A 20,654-nucleotide genomic window follows, 5' to 3' on the forward strand; every position below is an offset into this window, starting at 1 on the left:
AATATAATAATTAAGGTCTATACGCATAATGTGTGATGTGTGTCACTATTTATAAGGATATAAAGTTATGGGAATATACATTTGTACGCTAAAATTATATTTAGCATTATGGATAGTTCTATTAAATTTATGAGCACTCCAACTTAGGGTTCATTAAACAAATTCAAGCCCATACATGCGGTCCAAAGTGGAAAGCTAAAGATTATAAATGTGGATGAAAATATTATAGAGTAATTACTAACTGAAATCTATCACAATTGGATGAAGATATTAAGTATAATATCTATATAAGTATTGTGTTCGAATATTTAACAAACGAGAGGTAACTTATGGTAATAGTTTTGTAGCAATGTAATCTCATTTTTTTTCCATTGGAGACTCCGCATTAGTTCCCATGAGACAAGCAAGAAAAAAGAGAGATTCTCATAAAAATTAAAAACATCAAACACTAATCATGTAAACTCTAATAATCATAGCCATTGATTTATTATATTTTCTAAAAAGTTATCCACCACTGTCATTGTGGAAATATTCAAAAATGAGCTCTAAACCTATATCTAAATTACCGAACTCAGCTATTATAAAACATAATCTAAAGGAAACCCGTAATCTTCATCCAATTTACTAATGCTTATCATTATAAAGCATAACTTAAAATGTCATTCTAAAATTTTATCTATGTTACCCACGTATGTCGTTATTAAAAGTAACCTAAAGTAAATACCTAAATCTTAATCTAATTATCTTCATGTGCATCATATAGAAATGTCAAAAAGTAAACTAATATATGATTCTAAATTACTTATTTATGTCATTGTTAATATAAAAATACTACATTAAAGTATATATACATGATGAGTGCCACCATTAGACCATGTGTACATGTATGTGCGGAATCGATGAAAAATATTGATTTGTATGCTAAACATAATGTATAGAGGATTGGAGGTGCGATACAAAATGGAAAAAGTATGAATATGAATGAAAAAGTGCATAGAATAATTATCAATTAAAAATCAATCACAACTGGACAAAGATAGATACATATCTATATAAGTATTATGTTGAAGTATTGGAAAAATAATAGTAGTAGGTAAACAATTTTGATTATTAGCTAAGAGTTTAATTTCTAAATAATTTTCAAATCCAATAGCTTATAAACACATTAGCCCGTGCAGGAGCACGGGTTGATGGACTAGTATTACTAATTGGAGGCTCCTTTTGAAGCCTCCAGATGAAGCCACCTAGGATTCCTAGGTGGACACTCTAGAAAAAGAGAGAAATTCTAGAAATTCTCACAAAAAAGCAAAACATCCGACCATCAATCGACAAATTCAAATCATCATAACCATTGGATCTATTATATTTTCTAAAAAATTACCCACCTATACCATTATGAAAATAGCCTAAAGGAACCCCCTAAATCTATATATAAATTACCCACCTCTGCCATTATATAAAATAAACTAAAGTAACGCTCTAATCTTCATCAAAATTACCCACTTATGCCATTATAAACAATATTTAAAATAGCTCTCTAATTTGCAACTGAATTGCCTACCACTATTATTTTAAAAAACTTAAAGTAACCCCTTAAATTTGCATCTATATTACCCACACATGCTATTATTAAAAATAACATGAGGTAACCCTACGTTTGAATCAAATAACCTTAATTAAAAATATACAATAATATATGATTCTAAATCGTCTATATCTTACACTATTGGTATACGATATAATAATTAAGGTCTATACGCATGATGTGTGATGTGTGTCACCATTTATAAGGATATAAAGTTATGGGAATATACATTTGTACGCTAAAATTATATTTAGCATTATGGATAGTTCTATTAAATTTATGAGCACTCAAACTTAGGGTTCATTAAATAAATTCAAGCCCATACATGCGGTCCAAAGTGGAAAGTTAAAGATTATAAATGTGGATGAAAATATTATAGAGTAATTACTAACTGAAATCTATCACAATTGGATGAAGATATTAAGTATAATATCTACATAAGTATTATTTTCGAATATTTAACAAACGAGAGGTAGCTTATGGTAATAGTTTTATAGTAATGTAATCTCATTTTTCTCTATTGGAGACTCCGCATTAGTTCCCATGAGACAAGCAAGAAAAAAGAGAGATTCTCATAAAAATTAAAAACATCAAACACCAATCCTGTAAACTCTAATAATCATAGCCATTGATTTATTATATTTTCTAAAATATTATCCACCATTGTCATTGTGGAAATATTAAAAAATAAGCTCTAAACCTATATCTAAATTACCGAGCTCAGCTATTATAAAACATAATCTAAAGTAACCCCGTAATCTTCATCTAATTTACTAATGCACATCATTATAAAGCATAACTTAAAATGTCATTCTAAAATTTTATCTATGTTACCCACGTATGTCGTTACTAAAAGTAACATAAAGTAAATACCTAAATCTTAATCTAATTATCTTCATGTGCATCATATAGAAATGTCAAAAAGTAAACTAATATATGATTCTAAATTACTTATTTATGTCATTGTTAATATAAAAATACTACATTAAAGTATATACACATGATGAGTGCCACCATTAGGCCATGTATACATGTATGTGCGGAATCGATGAAAAATATTGATTTGTATGCTAAACATAATGTATAGAGGATCGGAGGTGCGATACAAAATGGAAAAAGTATGAATATGAATGAAAAAGTGCATAGAATAATTATTAATTAAAAATCAATCACAACTGGATAAAGATAGATACATATCTGTATAAGTATTATGTTGAAGTATTGGAAAAATAATAGTAGTAGGTAAACAATTTTGATTATTAGCTAAGAGTTTAATTTCTAAATAATTTTCAAATCCAATAGCTTATAAAAATATTAGCCCGTGCGGGAGCACGGGTTGATGGACTAGTATATATAAAGACAATTTTCTAGAAGTTTTATTATGCGGGTCACTTAAGGAACATACGATTCCTTATGTGAACCACTACTACAAAACTAAACTTCGATATTACCACATCACTACTGGTTCACGATGTTAAGATCAATTAATACCGATTCAAACATCTCAAACCAGACAATGATTCGGCCCGACATATTAATCAATTCAACTACTCATGGCCGCTGAAGTGATGGAATGTTAAGTCGTCGTCATGCATGGTACAATAGTCGATGAAGACCTCAAACGCCGCGAAGGGTCATCAGTCTTCGATATATACCACCTGATTACATCTTTGTAATATCATCAAAGCTAACTTAATTTGTTCTCATTCAAAACGGGTGAAGATTCCTATGTTATCACGCGAAGTACCTCTTTCCCTTATTATTTGTGCTCAACTTGTGAGCAGAGAATGCTGTAAAAAACAATTATCTTTTAAGTGAAATGGAGAATTTCTTTTTTAAAATGAATAATATAATTCTCCGTTTAACTTAAACAAAAAATTATTTTTTATTAAATGAATACAATTTGTTAAACAACAAAATGAATACAAAATGAAATCTAAGCAGCACTACTCCAATATTTTTTCCAAGTCACACTTGCTCTTGTTGGCCACCAGCCGCCTTGGTTGTTGGTCTGTCCCGGTGGCTACCTCCTCTGTGCACCCGTGATATTGAGATCGATGGAAGGATAAGGAACACACAAGTGGGCTATCTGTCTTTATCAGAAAAAGAAAAGTGGACTGGAATGGAATATGGTAAGCAAAGCAACGATATGCACACAGCTTCTTCTGACCACACAATATATTATCCATGCGTTGGGTGACGTAAGCATGAAATCCCATGATGTCCGTCCACGATATATCTTCGCTCCGATCTATACCAAATCCAATCCTTTAATTTCTTTATGTTGGCCTGCTAAATGAGTTTAATTTTTATTTCTGAGACTCCCATGTCCCATGGACTTCAGTAATTAACTACTTGTTAAAAGAATACGTAATTAAGATCATAGACATTTTCATGCCCACTTTTTGTAGTTTTTTTTTGAAAGACCCACTTTTGGTACTGCCTTGATGTCTAAAATGAGTTACATTTGGATCCGGGAAGTACTATGCGTACTGAAATCGTGAACCTTGCTGAATTCGATCGCAAGCACCATCCTGGAAGTATATATGCTAGAACTGTGGAAATATGAGCGTGCAATCTACCTGCTAGGCCACGGCCATACCTCAGAAAATTTGTCGACTGATCAAAAATATTTTGAGATGAAGAAATCTGAGGATTCTTCGAAACCATGTTGCCAACCTAGCTTCCACTAACAGTCTGCCAAAAGTAGGCCATGCAAGAGACCAAAGGAGTCATATCCATGCCTTGTTTACTGTTGCCAGTTGCTTAAAATCACTGAAAGCACGTGGCTGCAGTTTGGAAGATATATAGTTGGGCCATATCGTATATCCATCATGCATTCATGGCGGCCACAACAGCGTCTAGCTTGTACACAAGTGGCAAATTGATCAATTTGCATGCCCATGATAGGTCGTCAACAGTCCACGGATGATTATTTTGGTATATGTGCTAATTATTCAGGACTCTTTAGTCCCGGTAAAATTTTCACGTGAAATATGCGCGTACGCGATGCATGGGATTCAAACCCGCAACCTCTTGCCTCATGTGTAGCTTCCTTACCATCTCACCTACACAACACATCTGACTAAGTAGGGGGTGCTATCCTTATGTATTCACCCGTGGGGGACCCTTTAATCCTAGAGGTGGCCCTTTAGTCCCGGTCAACTGGGACCAAAGGGGTCTCCATTACCACGAAGGTGTCTCTACCGACCACGAAATTAAGATTAGGGATTAAAGCCTCTTTAGTACGGGGTCCAAAACTGACCGAGATCTTTGTTGAGGGTGGAAGGTCATTTCTCTAACAGTAGCCACTTTCCAAAGAATTGATTAGCAAGCTAGGTAGTAAGGCATGTATATATGTTTTCTCTTTTATTTTTGCTTGCTAGCGTACTTGCAACTTTTTACTCCCTGTTCAATTTGATATTAAGTGCCAAAGTAAATAGACATCTACGCTGTAGAACTCTTTTTTTAGATAATGCCTGAAAGCTCCGCCTCTCACAAGTGAGAAGGAGCAAATCCACAATTATTATACGTAGTGTTTAAACACTAGATATGACCACTGGCAAATATCATGACAAAAAAGACATTAGTTGCCCACACCACCAAATAATAACAAATCTTGAAACTAAAAAGCTATAATAACAAATCTTGAAATTAACTAAAAGGTCTATAAATACATCGGAGCCAAAGAACTTCATTACCGACACCACCAATCAGCAACTCTTTCCGGTGGTCACTGCGGTGCAACTGAGCCCAAAATTTGCGTCAGCCGAGAAAAAAGTTTTTTATTGCCATTTTTCAAATACAACATCGTTTCTTGTTAGCCATTTTGATACATACTCTCTCCATAAGCTACCTCGTAATAATCACTATGCCAGAATCGATTTGTAGTGGCACCAGCAAATTATTGTGCTGGCAGGCGTGATTGTCACCCGCCAGCACAGTAGTTTCCTGTGCTAACGGAGAGCACCTGCCCGCACAATAACCACTGTGGGTTATTGTGCTGGCGGGCAATAATGTCACCCGCCAGTAATAATATTTTTTCCACATCTCTCCTAAGGAATAATATCTCAAGCGTCCTTATCCCTTCCCCTCTCTCTCCCGTGGTGAGCTCACTGGAAGAAGACGGGGTCCATGTATCCCATCGTGGTTTGTGCGTCGGCCGATGGTCTCCTCCAGCGTTTTCACATGCACCTCTGAGCAGGCGCTGCACGGCTGCCCAGTACGGAGCTGACATGCGGCATCGATGATGGCTGCCTCGAGCGGACGTGCGGCGGCGTACGGGTGAGGGAGCGACGGGCGTCCAGATGCGGCAGCAACGATAGCCTGCGGCGGCGTACGGGCGACGGGCGTGGCAGCAACGACGACCAGCCTTTTTTATTATTCCAAAACTCGCTGTGCTGGCGGGCCACCTAACCACCGCTAGCATAGTAATCCACCCGCCAGCACAGAGTCCTATTTGTGTTGGCTCATGGTTGCTGGTGGGTCTACAGTGACGTTTTAACCGTCACTAAAAAATCATTTTTGGCGTAGTGAATATCAGTATGCACAATAAGGAAGTAAAAAAAATAGCACGAAAAAAACAAAAAGAACAAATAAAATTTTACATTCAATCTTGGATACAGTAATGCACATAATTAATCTTTTGGTTAGATACTTTCTGTACAAATGGAATAAATGTGGATTAGACGCCAATACCATTGGCCAAAAGAGCATGTCAAGAAGAGGTGATTTGAGGTCTCCTCGACACCAGAACTACAAAGGGCACAGCTATAATCATCAAGAATTCTCCATTTCCTGCAAAGGATATTCCTTGTGTCTAATCTATACTGGAGGCGGAACTACAAAGCGATGTTTTTTCCCTCTTAAGCTATATACATACGGCCTCAGGGCTCTGCAGGACTCCAAACTGTGTACTCTCTTCATTAGAGTGAGGTAGAGCATTAGTAGGGCTCACCCACTCTGATAAGATTGTGGAGGGAGGAAACCATGGCCGCTCCCAACATAGTTTTTCCACCAAGTCTCCCAACGAGTCTCCCACCAAGTCTCCCACCAAGGATAATACAACTGTTGTCACAGCTTTCCTGTTCCTGGCCATTGTGGCCATGTTCCTCTTGCATACACTGGTCCGTTACGCCGATAGTTCAGCTTTGTGTGACTATTTCCATTTGTAAGAATCGAAAGCTATAATTAGCCAACAGGTCAGTCAATAGAACAGACAATTAACTTTAAAGGAAGGGACTAGTATGTGCTACAGTGTAGCACTGTACAGCGTACAGTAGCTATAGCCCCACGCACCTTGCATAGAATCTTGCAAAGCCTGAAAGCCTGAAATTAAGGGAGACACTTTGACGAGTAGTGACTAGTGACCCGCATGCAACTGCAATAGAATGGCAACCAACTCCATCACGGGTTGTTCTCCTCGACCAAAAGCAACTAATCAAGGCAGGCCCTACGATCAAAGCTAGTCGGTCGTCTCGGTGGTACGCCTTCACTGTGACCCGATGATGCACACATTATGCATTTGGCTTCACTGAATTTAATTTCTTCCGCTGAGAAGAAAGCAAGTGTATCGGAATCTTCATCTCGCTACCTAGCACACGGATTCATAACAACTTTATGCTTGTGCAGTTGATTTCCAAATACAAAAAGAACAGATAAAGTTTTATATTCAATCTGGTCCGCAGTAATGCTCGTAATTAGTCTTTTGCTTAATGTTAAAACACGTCAAATTGGGATATGCTTGTGCAGTTGATTTCCAAATACAAAAAGAACAGATAAAGTTTTATATTCAATCTGGTCCGCAGTAATGCTCGTAATTAGTCTTTTGCTTAATGTTAAAACACGTCAAATTGGGATATTTGCGCAGGCCACCTTGCTGGTTTGCTTGAAATAAAAGTAGCAAACAATTTGACTGGTCTACCGTGATTTTACCATTGGCTAAAAGAGCATGTGAAGAAGAGGTGATTTGAGGTCTCCTCGATACCAGAACTACACAGGGCACAGCTATAATCATCAAGAATTCTCCATTTTCTGCGAAGGATATTCCTTGTGTTTAATCTGTCCTGTAGGCGGAACTTCAAAGCGATGGTTTTTCTCTTAAGCTATATCCATGCATACGGCCTCAGGGCTCTGCAGGGACTACTCCAAATTAACTGTGTGTACTCTCTTCATTAGAGTGAGGTAGAGAATTAGTAGGGCTCACCCACTCTGATAAGATTGTGGAGGGAGGAAACCATGGCCGCTCCCAGCATGGTTTTTCCTCCAAGTCTCCCACCGAGTCTCCTCCCACCAAGGATAATACAACTGTTGTGACAGCTTTCCTGTTCCCGGCCATGTTCCTCTTGCATACACGGGGTCCGTTACGCCGGCGGTGGAGCTTTATTTGTGTGATTATATATTTCCATTTGCAAGAATCGAAAGCTATAATTAGCCTCTAGGTCGGTCAACAGAACAGACAATTAACTTTAAAGGGAGGGACCAGCATGTGCTACAATGCAGCACTGTAGTACAGCGTACAGTAGCTAGAGCCCCACCAAGCATAGAACCTTGAAAGGCCTGAAATTAAGGGGCCGGCGCACTTGCCCCTTGTTTACTTCATCCCCAACTTCCAACTTTGACACTATGCAAAAAGAAGATTCCCCATCACATCAAACTTGCGGTACATGCATGGAGTAATAAATGTAGACGAAATTAAAAACTAATTGCACAGTTTTGTTGTACTTTGCGAGACGAATCTTTTGAGCCTAATTAGTCAATATTTGGATAATAATTCACAAATACAAACGAAACGCTACAGTGTGCTACAGTGCTATAACAGTAATTTGGCACCTCCCAATTTTACCAACTAAACAAGGTCTTGGACGCGTAGCGACCCGCAAGCAACTGCCATAGAATAATGGCGCAACATGCTGGTGGTTCTCCTCGACCAAAATTAAAGCAACGAATCAAGGCGGGCCCTTACGATCAAAGCTAGTCGATCGTCTCCGTGGTACGCCTTCATCGTGCCCCGATGATGCACACATTATGTATTATTTGTGTTCACTGAATTTAATTTCTTCCGCTGAGAAGAAAGCAAGTGTATCGGAATCTTCATCTCGCTACCTAGCATGCGGATCCTACCCTGGTGATGCTTGGCCATTTTGATACTACTGTGTTACTATAAGGTAGCTCGATCATAATATCCATGTCTTGTTTACTGTTGCCAGTTGCTTAAAATAACTGAAAGCACGTGGCTGCAGTTTGGAAGATATAGAGCTGGGGCCATATCCGTATATCCATCATGCATTCGTGCCCGCCACAACAGCGTCTAGCTAGATGGTAGGTCGTCAACAGCCCACGGATGATTATTTTGGTATATGTGGGCAAACCTTCAACAGTCCTACTAGTTTTGCTTTTCTGCCAGCATGAACGAACTGACGAAGGTTCCTGCAGAGGTTTCTACTCGAGGTATGATGAGTAATTTCATCACTTATGCTCCAATGTGGAGCTTAACTAGTACGGTCGACGTGTCGACATGATGCCCATAGCACTCGTCGGTGATATATGCATTTAAGCATTTGGAATTTCATTCTTCAGTTAAGGAAGAAACAAAAGTAGCAATCTCTTAGGCCCACTGGTGGAAGTGATCCTTAGTTCCGGTTGGAGAGACGCACAGGTCTTAAAATTTAATTGGGACTAATTATTTAAGACTAAAGGTCCTCTTAGTCTAGGTAAATTTTTCACGTAAAAATTTATACCGTGATTTTACCAGAAGGCTTTCATTCTATTGGATATGGTCTACAGACGCTATGTTTTTTTCTTAAGCTAGCTATATATATGCGGCCTCAGGGATCTCTGGACTCCAAACCATGTACTCTCTTAATTAGAGTGAGGTAGAGAACTGGGGCTAGTCCACTCTGATTAGATTGTGGGGGAGGAAACCATGGCTACTGCCGGTATGGTTTGGGCACCAAGTCCCTCACCAAGTTCCCCTCCCTCGAAAGGTTGCCGTAAGGATAATACAGCTGGTGTGGAAGCTTTGGTCTTCCTAGCTGTTGTGGCGATGTTCCTCTTGCATATACTGGGTCCATTACGCCGGCGGTTTAGCCACGGTCTCCTTCATCACATCGTGATTGGAGTCTACACGCTCTCCTATCCGCTGGTGGGCTACACCATTGGGCTGATGCAGTCTACCACTTGTTACTTCAACGACTTCACCGTGTGGGCTGTGTTCCTGCTTCTGCTCCTCAGCAGCACGGATAGCCTCACGGCTTGCCGCCTCAACGACATCGACAACTGGAAGAGCATCTGCATCAAACAACTCTTTAAGGGATTCTTGCTGGTGTCTATCATGCTAAGGTTTGGCCAGGACATGGAGAAGAAGGGGGATGCGAAATACCTGTGGCCCCCGCTGACAGCCATCCTGGTCGTTATCGTCATCAAGTCATATGTGATGATAGCTTCCATGAGGAAGGTGAGCAAGTCCTACCTCGGCAAGAACGTGAAGGTGGTCGCCGATTACATGCAGTATATAGCTCACAACAGCAAGCTGGGGCCCCTCGATCCTGTGACCATGGAAGGCTACCGGTACATGGTCGCCGGTGAGAAACAATGTTTCAACCGGCCTGGACAAATGCCATGGTATAAGGAGCCGAACGACTTGAAGGTTACCACCGTGGAACAGATCTGGCACTGCAAGGGGAATCTGCTCATTGGTGATCGGGGAAAGGTGCTCAAGGACTTGTGCCTCTCTATGGCACTCTCCAAGATGCTCAACCGAAGGTTTGCTGGCTTCAAGCTGTCTGAGGCAGAGCTTGAGAAAACCCATGACTTCGTCTTCAAAGGCCTTCTCGCCGGGGACAAGCCACATCTGCGGGCCTTCAGGGTTATTGAGGAGGAGCTTGTTTTTGTCCATGACATGTATTACACAAGGTACTCTTACCTTTACCAAAAGGGTAGATACCTGGCTCTCTGTCTGCCTGTCATCATGATTGCCCTATGCTCGTGGCTCACAGTGGCCTGCCTGCACGTCAAGTATCTCGACGACGACCGCTATATAAGTAATCGCAGTAATAATAGCATTCGCAGTCTGTTGCCTGAAACCATTGTCATAATGGTTGTCTTGGCAGTCCTGGAGGCATACCAGCTGTACCTGTACATAGCCTCAGGTTGGTTCAAGGTGGCGCTGATACGGAGCTACGTCAACGCTCCTTTTCTGCAAAGATGCTGTTGCTTTGAGATGATCATACGTCTTCTCTTGATATGGAAGGCGTTTCGCCCATGGAACGGCAGACTTGGCCAGTACTGTCTCCTCGAGAAACTTGGCCGCAAAAGCAGGGTTAAGAATTGTCTCCATCATACTACACTACGCCTGGTGGACAAGGCCAAGAAGGAAAGCAAGAAATCAGTCAAGCTGTCCGAAAAGGTGAAGAAAGCCGTTGTTGATTCCCTACTGCTAAGCAAGGGCTACCTGACGGGAGGGTTACAATCATTGGAAAACAATGGCGTCCATGGTCTTCTAGCATGGGCATGTGATGCTACTGCAACAGACGGAGCAGTGACTCGCACCATCCTGGTCTGGCACATTGCTACAACGGTGTGCGAGCACCAGCTGGATAAAAAAGCCAGAGAAGAAGATGCCGTCAAAACAGCCTCCACATTATCCAAGTACTGCATGCATCTCCTTGCTGTTGCACCTAACCTCTTGCCTGACCACAGCTCCATATCGGAATCCATACTTGATCAGTCAATCGACGAAGCAGGCAAGTTACTCAAAGAGGCCAAGGAAAAGAAGATCAAGGGAAAGAACAAGAAGATAAAGGGAAAGAACAAGAAGATCGAGGGCAGGTGTGACATACTAATGCAAATTAGCACTACTGATGTTGAATGTGTTGGTGATGAAACAAGGCTCGTTGCGCAGGGCGTTCACCTTGCAAGGCAACTGATTGATAACATACAAGACTCCACAAAACGGTGGAAGGTGCTATCTGATTTCTGGGCTGAGATGATGCTGTACGTCTCGCCATCCGACGATCCCCGGGAGCACCTGGAAGTTCTTGCAAGAGGAGGGGAGTTCATCACGCATCTTTGGGCACTGCTCACGCATGCTGGTGTGCTGAAGCGAGGCCCTAGATGATAACCAAAGGATGTTGTTGTCTGATCTATCCAACAAGTGCACACGCATCAGTCAATACATCCATGTCTAATAAGTCTGTCGAGTTTGTTTTCTCTTTTCATGTCGTGTCTGTTGTCAGATTTTGGTGAGAATCGTGTTACGATTGCTAGTTATGTTGCACAAATAATAAACAGTAAGAAATCCGAAAACGCTGCAGCTTCATCGCAGCACAAAATCCACTCCCTCTCAGTTGTATTTGTTCGTCTGTGAATCGAGCAGGTCCTGTTGTAGCAGAGATTGACCCTACCACACCGGCATGAGGTTTCATGCACACTTGGATTCGAAGCACGTACGTACTGGTTCCATCAGCGAATCCACTGAGGGCTGTGTAGGCCTCGTACACATGTTCGTGGAACAAGCTTTCAAGCGCCGGACCTTGGTATCTTGGGCCTTCAGCCAACCACCTATGTGCATTGGTTCACTGTTTTCTAGCAGCTATATGGGACCTAGGGTCAGAGCTGGATTGGCGTCTGAATATGGCCCTTCACCTTCCGCTTGTGCAGGAGGATCATGTTTGTCATCATTCCCGACGTGGACTTCTTGTTCGCGACATGAACTTATTGTAGGTGATCTGGACATTCGCGGTGTAAAATTATCTTTTCACTTTATAGACTAATGCATTCTCCATGCATAATCATTTGTTCTCTACGCAGACTAAATTGGCCAACAATGTGCACATATTTATTCAATTAGAAGACACTAGTAGAGAACTCTCCTTCCATGCGCCCCCTTCTATCTCGGTTTAAAGTTGGCCCAGGACAAAAGGGGACGCGTCACGGTAGGTTGGAATGGGACGGAGTTTTACTCCCGGTTGATATTTGCAACCGGGACTAAATAAAGGTGACCCTTTAGTCCCAGTTGTAACAGCTATCCAGCCACCGACGGCGCCACCCTGTTGTCATGGTTGGAATAACCAACCGGGAGTAAACGTTTACTCCCGGTTGGTAGGGACAAAAGGGTAGCGCTTTGTCCTGGTTGGAAGCTCCAACCGGTTTACTCCCGGTTTGTAATTCTAATTGGGATAAAAGGGTGGTGCTTTTATCCCGGTTGGAGGCTTCAACCGGGAGTAAACTTCCAACCGGGACAAAAGATGTTCCTTTTTATCCTGGTTGGAATTTAAATTAGGATAAAAGCTCATCCCCCCATAAAATCTAAGATAGAGGCCTTTCTTCCTCTTCCAGCCCGAGCCAGTCCACTCCACAAAGACGCTTCCCGAAGCAAGCCTAGGGGAGGTGCTGCCCGAATATTTTTCCTCACTTCCATGGAGATTTCACTCATCCAAAGTTTTGTGAAGGTTAGCTACTTCATCCTCCGTTTATTTATTGTTGTTTTGCTTTGTTTTATATTTTCGAGAGGGAGAAGAATGAGTTTGCTTGCTAGAAAGAGGGAGAATGAAGAGGATTTGTATTTATACATGTTTTTGAGCTAGGATGTAATGGATAGTTTGATTGTTATATATGATTAGTATGAGTTAAAACAACTTGATGTGTAGAATGGAGATGGATAGTATAGTTGCTAAAATGTGAAGTAGAAAATGGAGAGGATTTTGAGGTAGAATGTGAGGGAGAATCGAGAGTAAATGTGAGGTAGAATGGAGAGGATTTTAATACAATGGCAACTGCAAGCTACCCGGTCCCTCCAGTGTTTTTTTAGCATATTTAGACCTCTCCTTCAAGAATCTCTGTGGTACTATTCCTAACTTCCTGGCAAATTTCGGAAGCACACAAGCTGCTGTCAACAATAAACTTCGGATGCATGCAGTCCTTTAATTTTCATTCTCCTGGCTGCTAGTGATTGATTACAGTGTATTTCCTATTCATGATTTGATTGATTTATTGAGCCATTTTAACCTATCATGCAGAATTGCTGCTCGAAGGGGACGCTCCACCCTTCTGCATGCATGTCGTGCCCATGCCGCCAGCTGCTCGCTCGTCCTCGCAGCGATTTGAGCGTATAGTCAGCTGAAAAGATTCTTTATGGTGGAACCTGATTTATTCAGTTATAAACGACGTGTCCATTGATAGTTTTGTAAAAAGAAAATAGGTGAGTGCCTTGGTGTGCCCATGCTGCCGGCTGCTCGCTCGTCCTCGCACCACTGTTCGGTCGTCCTCGTGTCGTCCTTATCCACTACTCTTAGTCCACGACGACTTCCACGTCCTCATCCTTCCCCAAGCTTAGAAATTGATTGTCCATCGGGCTGCCTCAATAATTAATATTCCGATGCATGTTAGGTCTATACATGTAGGCAAAGACGAGTAATCATGAGTGTTTTGAGAGAGGAGATGTTGCTGAGCCATTCTGGCAGTGCTGATATGCTGCGACAATATTTCAACTCGAGTGACTGAAGGGAGGAGAGTTGTTGTATGCTCTCCGGCAAGCTCATCAGATTTGAACAGAACGAGAAATTCAACTTCCGGAGGGCAGGGAAGTGGTGAAACAGCCTGAAACTCTAGTGCTGGCTTGTCGTGCTGATAGTCAAGCTGGTGGTGTGGTTGGAGTAGAGTTGCAGCGATGGCTGCTGGTTTGTACCACCTCCAGTGAAGATATAACATGGTCGATTTCTGATATTATGAACTGACGACATTTGGGTGGGCATGGTTTCAACCTCAACTTTGGACATTCAAATACCCCGAGTACATCTAGCATAGGGAACATGAACTCCTCCACGCCATCTTTGCCAGGGCACGTTGTATTTGTAACACCCAAAAATTACAACTTTGCATTTTATTAAAATTTGCTAGAAACAATTTGCTTGTTTAAGGCATGTAAGGTCATTTTTGCATTTTTCTAGACATCCAAGCATTTTTCTAATTTAATAATGAAATATAGGATTTTATTGGGCATTCATTCTGTTGCATATCTCTTTGTTGAATGCTTGAAGAAGGATTTGTGTTTCACCTTGGGTTGCTGTATTGAATTTTCTGTCAGTCAGCTTCCTGCTCTTGGGTGTTTCAGTTTCAGAGTTCAATCAGTTAATTATCTGTTCTCTAGTTCTTCAGTTGCAGTTCTGTAGCTTTTTGGTTGTCAGTCGCCAGATGTTCCTATCAAGCTTTTTCAGTCTTGTGGCCTGGTTTTGTGGTTGTGTACTGCTTTTGGGTTGTTAAGTTTTTTTTTATTTTTCTGTCAGTTGGCTGGTTGTCCTGTTTTTTCCGAAGTTCAGAGTCTGGGGCATTCAGTTTCAGTCTCCGATTGATTTCTGGCTTTCCGTCAGTTCCTGTTTCTGCTTCGGAAACAGCAGCTCCTTTCTGGCCCGACGCTGTGCCCTGCTCGTGGCCCAGCACCTTTCCGCAGCAGCAGGCCAACTAGCTTGCCTCGGCCCAGTTCGAAGGCAACGGCCCAGCTCGTGACCAGGTTCCTCTCGCTCGCAGCTCTCCTCCTGCCGCAGACAAGCAGGGCCCGCAGTCATCTTCCTCGCAGCGTTTTCTTCCGCTCGCATGCAAAATCGCTCGCGTTCCTCCAGCGCCGCTTCTCTGAATCGGACTCAAGCCCGGACCGTGTGCGTGCCGCGCCCGCGTCCGACTCGATGCGGACCCACTCGCCAGGGCTGGTACAAAAGGCCGCCGCCACTTCCTTTTTCCCCAAAACCGCAAGCTTTTTCGCATCTACAGCTTCCTTGCGCCGCCACCCGAAGCATCTGCCGCCACGCTCGAGCTCCTCTGTGCGCGCTGCCGTCACCCCTTCGTCGTCCTCACCTCCACCAGAAGCTCCGCGGGAAGGTGAAGACCCGGCTACACATCGCCCGTGCATCCCTGCGTTTTGCGTTTTGTTTTATTTTATTTGTTTTCCTTGCCGCAAGTTCTTGCCAGAGCCTATGCCGTCGCCAAGTCCTCACCGTCGGCATCCCAAATGAGTTCATTGCTCTCGTTTCTATTTGCTGGTCTAATCCTCGCTCAAATCTGCACCCAGTCGCGCGTTCCCGGGCGATTCCGGCGAACTGCCGTTTTCCGCCGCCGCTCGCCGTCGCTGACGTCAGCGCAGCAGCTGCCGGCCGCCGGATCGCCATCCGACGGTCCACATCAATTCAGCCGAGTCAGCAGCCGCGCTTTTGCACTTTAACCCCTGCAGTTTCTGCGTTTTGCGTTGATATCCTCCCGCAGCTCAAAACTATTTAAAACCAGATCCTTGTAATCTCAATTTTTCTCGCAGTTATGCCCCTGCATCTTGTTTTAAGCATATCTTTTGCTTTATAGCTTCGTTTTTAACGTTCTTTATATCCGTGTGTTCGTTTTAATGCGTAGAATAGATTTTCAAACATGTTTTCTCTTTTTAATTATGATTGGTGTACTGTTTTCTTATGTATTGTATTTGTTTGCTTGTATGTGCTCGTGTGACGCGTGTAGACGTTCAGCAGTTCAAGGGATTTGGAGATCAAGCTTTCGAGGAGTACGAACAGCAAGAGCAAGGCCAAGAAGGCAAGTCGTACCCTTGATCACTACTTTTTAGTCCTATACACTTTTACTTTCTCGTACTCAACAACCATGCTATGCACATGTTAAGATTCAATTGATGGGTCCCAAATAAGGTTCGACTAGATTTAATTTACTTTTGCCTTAACCAACCAGGTTTACTTTTATGTTGGGTAGCTTATGCTTAGAGCTTACTTGGGATATGGTGGTTTAACTGAATTCAACATTTAATCTTGCTTTACTTCTGTTGTACCTTCCGTTAATACAATATCACAAATGTTTAATCGGAACATGGAGAACCACCCGGGAAAACAGTGTTACCACAAGACTAAATGGCTCTGGTCTTGGCTGAATAATTAGAAACCTTAGTCTGGGGTAATCTTACTCGTGATGAGGCAAGAGGGGGGACTGAGTTGTTGCATTAGCAGCCTATGATAGGTTGTGCACGCCAGACACCGAAACCTTAGCGGGTTACCACCGATTAATGAATCTTTGTAAAGGCCTCGTAGCGTCCCTATGCAATCACACCTCGGAAGTGTAGTATGGTGCCTTGCAAACACCGCATGGTTGGGTCCAAAGTTCTTTTGAACTTTTACGTGACTTGTGGGTAAAGATGTACAACCTCTGCAGAGTGTAAAACTGATCGATCAGCCGTGCTCACGGTTAAGAGCGGCTGGACCCTCACATGATAATATTATCGGAAGATAGATTTAAATTGTTGTCATTTTATGCATATGTTGTTGACTTTATTTATGCTCATGTTTAATTTCGGGTGGTATAAACTTATATTTAGCTAATTGCTAATAAAATTTGACCAACTTAATTAAAAGCTAATGCTAATTACACCTTAGCCATACCTTGATTGGCCTTACACTACACTATTCCTCACGACTTGTGGAGTACCAACCATAAGTGTACTCACCCTTGCAAAACCGCTATTCAGACCAAGCTAATTTGGAGGAGTATCTCACGACTTTGAGGAGTTCTAGGCGTACAGTTCTTCAGTCAGCTGCCTGTGGTGTCGTCATCGTCTTTGGAGTTCCACTGCGTAATAATTAGGCTTATGTCTTATTGAGACTTTTGGTCATGTAATAATGTTTAATACTCCCTTTATTCGTTTTAGCACTGTCTTTGTTATTCACTATTATCATACATGTGTGTAACTTGATCCTGGTGCACATATATTGAAAGCACTCGGTTTTGTCCTTAAAATCAGGTGTGACAGTATTTCACTCCTCCAATCCTTGCATAAAAACCACTGTGAACTTTGCCAATTAGGGGAACGCTCCTTTTCCACCACAGATACCCCTTTCAATTTTTGTAACGTTGGGTAAATTCCAGAGAAGCAGGCTCTCCAGGTACGGCAATTGTCCAAGTGGTGGTAGGTTGCTACATGTCGGCAGATCCACCAATTTAATACAAGTAAGATAAGGGAGATGATGAAAAATTGCCATGAGCCAGTCAGGAAAGCTTGGACTACTATAACCTTCTAGACTCAAGTCCTTCAGGATCATTGGTGGCACTAGTTGTCCCAACAAATCCTTGTCCTCCAGATGTCGATCAGCATCCAAGGTCCATACCAGTTTCAAAGTCAAAAGATTATGTTTGGTTAACAGGTGAAGTCTCTGTGCTTCCTCTAGAAGTGTTTTTTTCTTTGCTTCTCCCAAAACTCACCTCAACTTGCATAAAATGAGTTTCTTGATAAAACCAAACCTCGTGTCCCATTCCTTGACTATCCTTTCATTTTATATAATTTCAATGCTAAGTACCAACCATAAGTGTACTCAACCTTGATTTCATTATACAAGTTAGACATTCTAGTTCTAAATTTATTCTGACCGTGGAGTGGTGAAAAAATATTTTTCCATAAATTTATGCATCTTTTATTATTTTGATGCTAATCTGTGATGAGGATTATATCAGCTACTGATCCAGAGGGAGGTCCCCACAACCAACTGGTACTAAATGAGCACTTTAGTACGAGTTATGTGGCTTGATACTAAAGGGTCCCCTTTAGTACAAGTTGTCCAACCAGGTTTGAGACTGGTACTAAAGGTGGATTCCCCAGTAGTGTGTGGTGCATCACACCCCCTACTCTTGCTATAAACTGGGAGAGATACTACCTTTCATACCCAGTTGTAGAACTGCGAGTAATACCCCCAAGGTATTGATTCCTCGTATGCACTACCGGTTCACATTCCTGAACGAGGAGTGATGTCCATTTATATAGTAGTGTGATTTAAAAGGAAAAATATAGATTCCATTAGTTAGTGATGTGGCCTAACGTTGTTGCTTATTGCGTTTTGTTTTCAAGAATACAGGAAAGACATTTGTGCGGGGGAGTACCATTTCATGTATACATATATCTTTCCATGGCGTGTATTATATATGGTTTTGCTCTTGGAAGTTCTTGTGTCGATACGGTCGCACGGTCTCCTCATCATCGTTCACTGAAGAAAGTGTATATAAACGTACTCATTCTCTATATTCGACGACCTAGTACCGTGGACCTCCCAAGTCTTTGCCTGATAATTAAGCACGTGATCAAGTTGGCTTTACAAACTCTCGTTTTAGGAGAGCTTAATACACAAGTTTTATTATTGTCCGTACACGTCTTGTTCGATGTGCAAAAAGTCCTGCCGAACGGTGCTTTTAGTGCAAATTTAATTAAATAGATGCCAATTGCCACGTTCAAGGATAAAAATCGAGTGGTCATGGCCACCCCCTGCAGCTTGTCTTCGCCAAGTGGGGTGGAAAGAAATCGAGTGCTCATGTGCACGAGTCACCATCACATGCCCTACTGGAAAGATAAGTATGCTTACCACACAATACTAGCTAGTATACTACACAAGCATGCATGTGTGATGTCAGCATGCCGTCTCTGGATGATGCAACCAAATTAATGTATATATGTCCGGTAATTAACGTTGTGTTTAAATTTTTTCGGTGCCGGCAAAACAAGGCGTCTCCAAAAGGTATGTCTTTTAGTCACCGTGTCACTGTAACATTAATCAGTTTAACATTCAAATGAGTGAAGGGCATCTTAGCATGGTAATTTCATGCTTACTTGGCACTTTTGGCAACGTGCAAGAGTGTTTTTGGTCTTCGATTCCGGAGCCATACTAGCGCACGCGATCCGTGGGCCTCGCAATTCTATGCATATATTAAGTAAGGTACAGGCACAGTTGCTTTTCAAAAAGCAACTGCTCTGCAAATAATCGTTGATGACTTCACCAAGTCAACGTCTTCGTCTTAGCCGGGCGCTCATTCCACTAGCAAGGTACTAAGCACTCATCTCTAGTCCAAAACTCAAGTATCCTTGCTGCTATCAGTGATCCCTGCTTGTTTGCTCTCTCTTTTTGACCTTTTCCAAGTCCAAATGCTCCACATGCTTTGTCTGAAAGAGGGCACTGCTTGGAATGTGGACTTATTGTATGGACATGTTGCCTCAGCCATTCCACTAAACAATGATTTTTATGAAAAACACCAAAAGGTGTGAGTTTTCGTGTTAAGTCTAAAATGAACCTTCGCATAGTCCCAGGTCTGGTCAGCACAGATTGACGACTGTGAGGGTCGGAGACCCTATTGATATATTTGCTTCGTGCGAACTTTCCTGGGGTAATATCCACGAGGCGGATGATAGTAACCCTATTTGGATCCTAGTATATCTGTGGATGGACCTTGATATATAGCTAGTAAACACTAGTAGGGTCAGCAAAGCAATACAATTAATGCTCATGTGTTATGATTCCTTCTACTACTTGTTTAAGACTCCATGACACTGAAGATAATTTTAGGATGTTCATTCCATATATACCCACTTGCCACACTTTAGCACAACCTGTATGACCTTTAACCTAATCATGCGACAGAATGATCACTTTATAGCACCAAACTGAAATTTGATACATTGACCTCACAGAAGTCGTCGTCTAATCCTGAGGCTGAATCGACTTAACCTTTAAATACCACCCCATCAGTACTGGTTCAATATGGTATTATATTTGCAGTTTGATTAATGGCACATATAGTATTACGTCTTGGAATGATTGATGGACATACGGATAGTTTTGTATGTATAAGGTTGTTGAAGTGATAAAAATATTAAGTCATCGTGCATATACAACGGTCGGTAAAGACATCTCGAACGCCAAAATCATCAATATTTTGTGTGTGTGTGTGTATAGTACTTTATTACATCTTTGTAATATCATCAGATTAAATCTAGCTTTGTCCATATAGTCTCCAAAAGGCATGTCTAGTCATGGTCACTCTAACGAAACTACCTGCACGGTGAAGTCTTCAAGCCCTGAGTCGCTACGAGAGCCTCCGATCAGTGAGCCTCGCAAGTCTATACCCAAATCATGCATGCGATAGATCGAATGCCACTATAGGTAGCACTTTATGTAACCAAACTGAATTTGATACCTTGATCTATGGTTAGTTTACACCTAATCACAAGGTTAAGTACCACCTATACCTAGGTTCATTGCATTTTTCCACGAGC

At 41.8% G+C, this 20,654-nt stretch overlaps 1 protein-coding gene and 1 long non-coding RNA gene across 2 annotated transcripts; both read left to right on the plus strand.

Moving 5' to 3' along the window:
• Positions 1-9,418: 9,418 nt before the first annotated feature.
• Positions 9,419-11,662, plus strand: LOC117834153 (uncharacterized). Its single transcript, XM_034713779.2, has 2 exons — positions 9,419-11,413; positions 11,487-11,662. The coding sequence occupies exons 1-2, from the start codon at positions 9,510-9,512 to the stop codon at positions 11,509-11,511; spliced, it is 1,929 nt and encodes a 642-aa protein (XP_034569670.1). The 5' UTR covers positions 9,419-9,509; the 3' UTR covers positions 11,512-11,662.
• A 1,235-nt stretch (positions 11,663-12,897) lies between these two features.
• Positions 12,898-17,402, plus strand: LOC117834154 (uncharacterized). The gene is made up of 4 exons (XR_011899014.1): positions 12,898-13,035; positions 13,603-15,457; positions 16,082-16,153; positions 17,091-17,402. It is a non-coding gene; the product is annotated as an uncharacterized lncRNA (long non-coding RNA).
• Positions 17,403-20,654: the final 3,252 nt, after the last annotated feature.

The sequence above is a fragment of the Setaria viridis genome, chromosome 8, assembly GCF_005286985.2.
Source record: "Setaria viridis chromosome 8, Setaria_viridis_v4.0, whole genome shotgun sequence".
Lineage (NCBI taxonomy): Eukaryota > Viridiplantae > Streptophyta > Magnoliopsida > Poales > Poaceae > Setaria > Setaria viridis.